This window comes from Macrotis lagotis, chromosome 4 (genome assembly GCF_037893015.1).
Source record: "Macrotis lagotis isolate mMagLag1 chromosome 4, bilby.v1.9.chrom.fasta, whole genome shotgun sequence".
NCBI classification, from domain to species: domain Eukaryota; kingdom Metazoa; phylum Chordata; class Mammalia; order Peramelemorphia; family Peramelidae; genus Macrotis; species Macrotis lagotis.
In genome coordinates, this window is record NC_133661.1 from 54,439,777 (window position 1) to 54,448,821 (window position 9,045).

General features: G+C 47.6%; 1 protein-coding gene across 2 annotated transcripts; it reads left to right on the forward strand.

The window, feature by feature from the left end:
- Window positions 1-307: 307 nt before the first annotated feature.
- On the forward strand, window positions 308-8,636 carry PLAU (plasminogen activator, urokinase). Of its 2 annotated transcripts, none has more exons than XM_074232874.1 (11): window positions 308-381; window positions 622-722; window positions 1,369-1,402; window positions 1,540-1,644; window positions 2,216-2,390; window positions 3,672-3,763; window positions 3,979-4,174; window positions 4,454-4,602; window positions 5,650-5,790; window positions 6,148-6,296; window positions 7,554-8,636. In XM_074232874.1, exons 2-11 carry the CDS (start codon window positions 669-671, stop codon window positions 7,722-7,724), a joined length of 1,266 nt encoding a protein of 421 aa, XP_074088975.1. In that variant the 5' UTR covers window positions 308-381; window positions 622-668; the 3' UTR covers window positions 7,725-8,636. The 2 variants fall into 2 exon arrangements, with proteins under 2 accessions (XP_074088975.1, XP_074088976.1); XM_074232875.1 differs by having other exon boundaries at window positions 1,543-1,644.
- Window positions 8,637-9,045: the final 409 nt, after the last annotated feature.

A 9,045-nucleotide genomic window follows, 5' to 3' on the forward strand; every position in this document is an offset into this window, starting at 1 on the left:
CTTGGGGCAACGTCAAAGGAGGGAAATGAAGCAACGACAGCCGGAGGGCACCGTCCCGACTGCCCAGCGGGGGAGCGCAGCCTTCTGGCCAAGACTTCTCTTCCCTTTTCCTGGCCTCTGTGCTCTTTGAAGCAATGCGTCCCAGGCGCTAGGGCTCGGGCTCCCTGCGCGCCCGTCCGAGTCCCGGGAGCTGGGACTGGAAGGGGGAGGGAGCCAGAGGAGAAGGGGGGTGGGGGGATCTTGGCCCGGAGGCGGGGCCAAGCGCGGGGTGGAATCCCATATAGGGCAGCGCCGCCTCTGCGGAGCCAGAGCCGGACGCGGGCCAGCCGCACGCAGAGTGAACTTGAGCTTGACCCCCGCGGCAGCCCCAGCCTCTGAGCGGTGAGTCGGAGCCTCCGGCGGGGATGCCGGCGCCTCCGGCGGGGATGCCGGCGCTGGCTGCGGCCCGGCCCGGCCCGGCTCCGGCTGAGTCACCGTCCTCCGGCCGGGGAGAAGCAGCCGGAGCCGGGGCCGGGGCCGGAGGGGCTGGGCGGCCCGGGCTCCCTCAGCAGCGGGGAGACTCTGCTCCCCCGATCCCGGGGTCCCAGGGCCCCCCTCACCCTCCTCTCTCTTCCCTTACAGGACTGAGTCCCCAGAGCAAGAAGTCACCTGCCTCCCCCAAGTCCACCATGAGGGTCTCACTCGCCTCGCTGCTTCTCTGGGCACTGGCCTCGGGCTGCAGAGTGAGTGCGCCCTCCCCGCTGCTCCCCGCTGCGGGTGGAGGTTGGGGATTGAGGGTTTCCAGGGTCCCCAGTGGAGGGGAGGGGGAGAAGCTGCAAGGAGCCAGGCACCTGGAGAGCCACGGGGGCCGTAAAGTAGGCAAAAATGGGCCCGAGGACCCAGAGGCCAGCGGGCAGCAGGGACTGTTCCTAAAGGGACTGGAGGGAGTGTCGGCAGGGAGGCAGAGCAGAAGAAAAGCTCTCCCAGACAACAGCTGCCCCTGAAAGAAGGGGAAATGACCCAGGAAGAAAACCAAGGGCTGCCCGGGCTCCGGTGTGTGTGCCATGGGGTGGATGAGAGAGAGAGAGAGAGAGAGAGAGAGAGAGAGAGAGAGAGAGAGAGAGAGAGTGTGTGTGTGTGTGTGTGTGTAAAGCTATTGCATGCAGAAAACTAGATGGCCTCTGGGTCAAAACATTTGGTGTATTAGAGGTGATGCGAGATGGTAGAGGAGGGAGAAGAGCGCTGGGGGGGCTGATTTGGGGGCTGCCAGGGAGAGCCGCGTGGAGGAGGATCCAGTTCAGCTGGGTCTCGGCATCCCAGTTTGGGAAAGGAAAGGGCTCTACAGTCCGGGAGCTCTACCCCTACCATTGTCTTTCCTCTTTCTTTTAGGCTCTGAGCAAACAGGACCACGCACCTGATTCAGGTGAGAAGCGACTCCCTGCCCAGCCCGCCGCTATGCGGAGGGGAGGGGGGGGGTGAAGCCCACTCCTACCGCTCGCCCCCATAACGAAGCGTCTCCCAGGAGCTTCCCCTCACTGCCCCCATCTCTCCCGTCCCCAGCAGATTGCGGCTGCTTGAACCACGGCGTGTGCATATCCTACAAGTACTTCAAGATTCATCGCTGCGCCTGCCCGCGAGACTTCTCTGGGGAGCACTGCGAGATAGGTGCGGGGCTGATCCTAAAGCCCTCAGCCGGGGGGGGGGGGGGGGCGGGGCTGATCCTTAAGCGCTCAGCCGGGGGGGGGGGGGTGATCCTAAAGCCCTCAGACGGGGGGGGGGGTGCTGCCCCAGGGATTTCAGAAGAGATTCTCTCCCTGGCTAGAGAGAGAAGAAACGGAAAGGGAGGAGAGCATTAGGAATCGGGAGGGACTTGGGCTTTCCCTGGTATGGGAGCTCCCAGGTTCCTCGAGGAGGAAATCTTCTAACAATAATCATTACCTTCTCTGTCACTTAGAACCTGAGAGGGTAAGTGACTTGTTCAGGGTCACAGAGTCCGTATGTGTCAGAGACAGGACTTGAACCCAGGTTTTCCTGTCTTGGAGGAAAGACCATAGTCGTATTTCTACTATAAAGCCACACATACAGGGAAGTGACCAGAGGCAGGGCAAGGTTGGAGGAGACAGACCCCTTCTCTGTCTCCTATGTTTTCACCCTGAACGGGGAGCTTGGTTAAATTGCTTGCATTGTATCTTGTTCCCCATCGAATTTATCTCCTTTTATCCATTTCATCCCTCAGACAGTTCACAAAAGTGCTACCAAGATAATGGTCACTCTTACAGAGGAATGGTCGACCAAGACATATGGGGCAAAACTTGTTTGAAGTGGAATTCAGCTGTCTTGGCCTCCAAAGACTACAATGCCTACCGACCAGATGCCATCCAGCTGGGTTTGGGGAAGCACAATTACTGCAGGTGAGAAGGAATTGACAACTAGTACCCCCCATGTCTCATCACTCCTCCCCTTTTTTCACTTTGGCAATCTTTATTCTGCATACAGTAATGTCTTTTTTCCCTAGCTTTCTACACAACTGTAAACTGCATCATATGTATCTCTTGGGCCTAACCCTTCCGGACAGTTTTTCTTACAGCCATTTATTTTTATAACAATGTCATCTTGTGCTAACCTAGGTCTAGGCCTATCACACTAGCTTCTTGCTGAGGTGTTGCAAGATAAGATTTTTCTGTGGAAAATCCCAAGAGTCAAGGGCATAGGCGAGGGGATTGGGTGGACTGCAGGCTAGACACTCACTTCTCTAGAGAGCCTAGGAGGAAAGACTTCCGATTAGGAGCATGCTAACTCTCCCAACGCCCCCCTCCTCCAAACTTCCCTGTTTCTCTTGGGCCTACCACTATGCTCCTAGTCACCCAGGTTCCCATCCCCTGAGTCACCTGTGACTCTTCTCTCTTCTCACCCCCACCCCATATCCCATATCCAATGGGTTGCCAAGTCCTACTGAGTCTGCCTTCACCATATTTCTTGTATTTTCTCTCTCTAGTCATGCAGCCGGCATCCTGCTCACTCCCAATCTCTCCCCTTCTTTAATTCATCCTTCTTCCCCTCCTACCAAAATAAGCTTCCTACTGCCTGTATTACTGTCTGTATTACTCCATTGGCCCAAATCCTTGGTGGCTCCCCATTGTCTCTAGGGGGGAAAAAAAAGGCAAACTCCTGTACCTGGGCATTTGAAATCTTCAGATATCCAGATCCAACTTACCCTCTTTAGTATTATTTGCTATTGCCCCCCTTCAGGAAGACTATATTCCAGAAAAGAGGGGTGAACTCTTATTTACCAAACCCAGCAGGCCTAACTTTTGCTTCCATGGCAGCTTGTGACTTCATTCTCTTGAAGTTGACTCCACACCTTTTCAACTCTTTTTTTTTTTTCAAAATTCATATCTTAACTTCTAGGACCAGTTCCGGGTCTTTCTGGAGTGTCCACTAGTTTTTCATTCTCTGGTTCTTTTTCTTATCTCTCTGGTTTCCTCAACTTTATCCTAGAACTTATCTTTGTTCATTTTGTATTCCATTCTACCCCAACCTTTACTAATCTAAGTCTGTTCTTTGAAGGCCGAGATGATTTCACTTTTGCTTTTTCATTCCGAAGGCCTGGCCCATTCTAGAGAAAACACAAGTTTTTGTTGGGGTGAATAACCCCCTCCCTTATATTCTTATTTCTTCCTATTTATATTCAGAAACCCAAACAACCAGAGAAAACCATGGTGTTATGTGCAGGTTGGCAGGATGCAGGTTATGCGAGAGTGCAAGGTGCCACAGTGTGCCTCTGGTGAGTTATGGAACCTTGAAACTGGACACTGACTCATTGTTCAGTCATTCTTGCCCAAAAGCAGAGGGGATGGAGTTGGGGGAGGAGTGGATGTATATGGAGTCCTGCCTGACCCATAGTGACATAGGACCAATAGGGAGGAGGAAGAAGAAGAGAGTGGGCATCTGGCTTGCCTCAAGTCATCTCCCTCATGTAACCCCTGTCCTCCCCCACAGAACAAGAAGAATTCCAGTGTGGTCATAAATCAATGACACCCCGCTTCAAGATTGTTGGGGGAAACACGGCACCCATCGAGAGCCAGCCTTGGTTTGCTGCCATCTATAGACGCTATCGAGGAGGCAGTACTTCCTTTGTTTGTGGGGGTGCCCTCATCAGTGCCTGCTGGGTGGTCAGCGCTGCACACTGCTTCACGTATGTCCTCCATAGATTCCCCACCCTAGAGACTTCCACAGACTCACATTACTTCCTTGACCCATGATTCCATTGTCCCCTGCCTGTTCCTTCCCTCCCAGAAAGTCTGCTCCCTTCCCTTCAAGGATCCCTCTCCTAAAACCATGATTCTCTATCATTCCAGGATGATACTTACTGCCCTAAGAGTAGAATGTGGCTAGATGATTCCTGAGGGCTGAAGGGAAGGGGGGCCTCCTAGTGATTACTGGCTCTTGACATTTTTCTACTTTGTCCCTACAGGGAGCTTAAAAAGGGGGAGAGCTACTTTCTCTACCTGGGCCAGTCAAAGCTTAAATCTGAGACCCATGGAGAGATGCAGTTTGAAATTGAGAAGCTAATTTCTCATGAGAATTTCAGCCAGGGAAAAACTGCTTATCACAATGATATTGGTGAGTCCAAGGAAGAGAGCACTTGGGGACAGAATGGTGGGTAAACCCAGATATCCTCCTCCACTACAATGACATGGGATAGATGGACTTGGGATGTAGGGTTGGTGAGGGATTCAAATGACAAGGGAGATCCTGGAGCTGCTTGGAGACTTATATATGACATCTGGGTGAAAACCACAGCAGAGGCAGTTCTCCAGAAGGGATCCTAGGGTTTTCAGAGGGCTAGCATCCTCTGGCCCTGGTCTGGATGATAGGAGCAGAGGAAAGAGTTGAAGAATAGAAATAGCCTGGCCAAGGTCTCTAGAGGTAAATGTCCTGCTCTTTGAGCTGGCGTGGCATGACATGGATTTTAGCTGACCTCAGGGAGAAGGTATCTAACTTGACCTAGGTGAAAAAAGAGATACCTCCTTTCCTGATTACCACCCTTGGTCCTTGGAGGCAACATGATATAATAAATAAGGAGAGAATTAGATTTTACCTTGGGGAAACTAGATTCTTATCTCAAATCCATTATAAAACCCTATATGACCATGGCCAAGTTAGTAAGTCAGCAAGCCCTACTATGTGCTAAGCCCTGGATTTACCAAAAAAATGGCCAAAAAACTCTTCTCTCCCCTCAAGAAACTCATGATGTAATGGGAGACAACATGCAAGAAAGCAAGATTTAATATGAGACTTCAGGGAAGCTAGGAGGCAGAATCATTTCTTTCTTTGCCTCAGTTTCTTAATCTGTAAAATGAGTTATTTGATTAGATGATCTCTAAGATCCCTTCCAGGGCTAACATTTTGTACTTCTGAGGGTCAAAGAGGCCTCTATTTGACTGTCCCTCTAGGGTCTGCCAATCATAGGACAACAATTTATACCTGATTTTATAAAGGAAGAAAATAAGACAGAGGTTAATTGATTTAGGTATCGGGGTACAAAGCTAGTTAGTGTCTGAGGCTGGATTTGAACTCAAATACTTGTGACTGAAATTCCAGGATCCTATTCACTATGTTAATACTGTGTCTCTGCTCATTATCCCCATCCTATATGTTTTTCCACAGCCCTCCTAAAGATCCGTTCCAAAACTGGCAAATGTGCAGAACCCTCTAGGACTGTGCAAACCATATGCCTCCCCCCTGCATATGATGATATTCCCTTTGGCAGCGAGTGTGAGATTGCTGGTTTCGGATTGGAAATGCATAGTGAGTTACTCTTGGGACAAGCTTGGGTGGTGGTGGGATTCAGGGACCATAAGATAAACTTACAGGCAAACTGACCTATTATATAAACCTGAGAAAGTTCTCAGCTTGGAGCAGGAGAACATGAAAATGTCAGATAATGGGAAGTTGGGAGGTCTGCAGAGAGGGGCATAGTGGCTTTAGAGAAAGAGATATAGCAAGTAGTTCTAGGAGCAATTGGACAATGGAAATAACCCAGGCACATATAGCTATTTGGGGGTGGAAAGAGAAAGTGAGTCCTGATTTGGGGGTAAGAGAGGTCAGGAAAGGACAACAGAAAAATATTTTTAACTCAAGCCAATATCCCCACTATCCTTTTAGATGACTACCTCTATTCAGAATATCTCAAGATGGCAGTTGTGAAGCCAATTTCATACAAGGAATGTCAACAACCTCAATACTATGGCTCTGAAATCACCTCCCAGATGGTGTGTGCTGCTCATCCTCAGTGGAAGTCAGATGCCTGCCAGGTGAGAGCTAGAAGGGTCTTTGTCTCCTCCCCCTGCCTCTCACCAAAAGTTTCTCACTATCTTTCCTATGCCTATCCCTATGGAGGAGAGGTTTTTCTTCTCCATGTATCTCAGACCTTCATGCCCAAGAAGAAGAAAATGATAAGTAGGAAAGATACTGATGTTGGTGATCTATGAAAGTATGTCTTATGAGGTTTTCATCAATATATATATATGTGTATATATACATATATGTATATATATGTATATATATATATATATACATATATATATATATATATTTATAGAAACTTCTATATTCTCAGTTCCACACCTGGGGCTGTGAGGGTATAAAAGTATAAGACACAACCTTAGAAGTTTATTATCTAATTAGGGAAACAAGATTAATACCCACAAAATATATTCTATCCAGAAGATAGAATACAGTTAATACCAAAAGGTCTATTATAATTTATAAATGATAAAGGGATCAAAAGGAGAGGAAGAACAATGCAGGGTAGAGGCATCAAGGAAGTAGGTGAGGAAGGATTTGACCTTGACATTGATAAATAGATCTAGTTTGAATGAGAGTAAGCCAGCTCTTTACAGGTAGAAATAATTTCATTTCTTTATTTTTTTAGCCTTGATACATAGGAAGTGTTTAATAAACATTTGTTGGTTGATTGGTTGATGGTCAGGGGGAGATAAGAGGATATTCCAGGTAGAGGAGAAGGACAATATCGAAGCTACAAGACACTGAGAATGTGGCCCAGTTAGAGCAGAGGATTTATGTTGGGAAGAAACAGGAAATAGGGTACACAAGGTAGGGTAGGTATAGATTATGAAGGCCTTAAAGATGAGGATCAGAATGTCATGAGAGGCTTTTAACTCTGGGGAATTCTTTCTGAAAGAGACAGAAAAAGAGAGAGAGAGAAAAAATGAAAATAATAGAATTGGAATAAGACCAGGATAAGATAAATTATACTCCCTATGTCATCTCTCCAGAGCAATCTGTCTTCACCATGGAACCCAGTAGCTGCTTGGAGGCTTCATTGAAATACAAGGGGTTTAATTACCACAAAGTAAATACCACTATAACACAAAAATGGACTTTTCTACCCTAAAAATATGTGCCTTTATAAAATGTAACCTTATAGTAAAGCACCCCTTCCAAGTCTCTTGCAAGGTTCCCTACTTTGTCTGTCACATAGCCCTATTCTATCATTTCTGATCCTTCTGCCCAGGTACTAACCATCTTGTTTCTTATCTGTTTCCTAGGGAGACTCAGGCGGACCTCTAGTCTGCCCCACTGATGGCCGTATGACTTTGGTTGGTGTGGTGAGCTGGGGCATTGGCTGTGCCTCAATGAACAAGCCCGGTGTTTATGCTCGTGTCTCTCACTTCCTACCTTGGATCCAGGCCCACACAAACCTTCCTGGTCCCATCTGAGGAGACCTAGGAAGCCTAGGGAGGAGAAGAAGGTCATGCTATTCCCTCTTGTCCTGATGGGACCATTTCTGTCATGGAGTCATCTCTATTAGAAGACATCCTCTAGAGAGATGTTTTCTATATGTGGACTTCCGGCCAGGGAATATGAAAACAGATTTAACCTTCATATTGGGACACAGGCACTGACTATTTTGGACCACTTGGCCAAGATGGGTGGACGGGGGGCTGATCACCAGGGTCAGAGGCAGATATTTTAGAGTTTTCAGAGAGATCTTAGGTTCCTAAGACCATCTGGTTATTTCCTAATGGTGAATCCCCAACTGAATCTAGAGAGGAAGAAGTCAGTTCTCCAGAGCAGTCTGCCTTTACCATGGAAGCCATGTCCAGGTATATTCAAAATACAATTATAAATTGTACTGTGAGCTCAGGGCCCTTAGAATTCATGGGACTATATGGCCAGTGAGGAAATAGACATTGGGGTATGGACCCTCATGAAGTAATGGGAAGGGTCTGTGTCCCCCCAGTGGACTACTCAGGAGGTAGAATGTTTGTGTCCCTCTGCACACAGCTTTGAATGTGACCATCTGTGTGAGCATTAGAATATTCTTTGGTCTTGGGAATGTGCTCTTGGGTATTTCCCCTGGCTGTGTAGACAACCGTACTTCTCAGACATTCCTAGTCTTGCCCCTGCTCAAACCAGTTATGAGAGGGGTGGGACCACTGTGAGAGACACTAAATGTCTATGTTTCTCCCAAATCCTTATTCCTCTTTGATAAATACCCTTCCTGTTTATCCAAATCTTACTTTGTGGCATGAGGGCTGGCCCCTTGGACTACATACTTAATAATTATTTTTTTATTTATTTTTATTTTTGTAGTATCACATGAACACCATCAATAAAAACATTTCTTTCCTCTGAAAGGTTTTGACTTTCTCTTGGGGAGGGAGGGGATGGAAATGATAGCAGGTCCTAAAATGAAATGAGTTTCCTCATGAGGTAATAAGTTTCTCATTTCTAAGCTATTCAAGAAGAGGTTGCCGGAACACTTAAATGTGTTCTGAAAGGAACGTGGGCTGCCTTGGATTAAATGAAATTGGAAATCCCTTCTAAAACAAAGATTCTCTGATAGAGCTGTTTCCGTAAGAGAAATCGTCAGATAGATGAGCTTCACAAATGAAAAGACAGTAATATCAGTAAACTACATAATTTAGCTCCTAGATGGAAGAGATCCTAGCTCCCATCCCAAGCCCAAGCTTATGTCCTTAACTGCCTTCTTTGCCCAGTCACCTAGTTCTGTTCCCTAAACAAGTAAAGATGGTT

What these genes read in the sequence shown, in the direction of transcription:
- PLAU (XM_074232874.1), top strand. Translation starts at nt 669, where the DNA reads ATGAGGGTCTCACTCGCCTCGCTGCTTCTCTGGGCACTGGCCTCGGGC. An exon ending in CACTGGCCTCGGGCTGCAGA is followed by an intron (nt 723 to 1,368) that starts GTGAGTGCGCCC and finishes TCTTTCTTTTAG; the next exon opens with GCTCTGAGCAAACAGGACCA. An exon ending in GGAAGTCAGATGCCTGCCAG is followed by an intron (nt 6,297 to 7,553) that starts GTGAGAGCTAGA and finishes TCTGTTTCCTAG; the next exon opens with GGAGACTCAGGCGGACCTCT.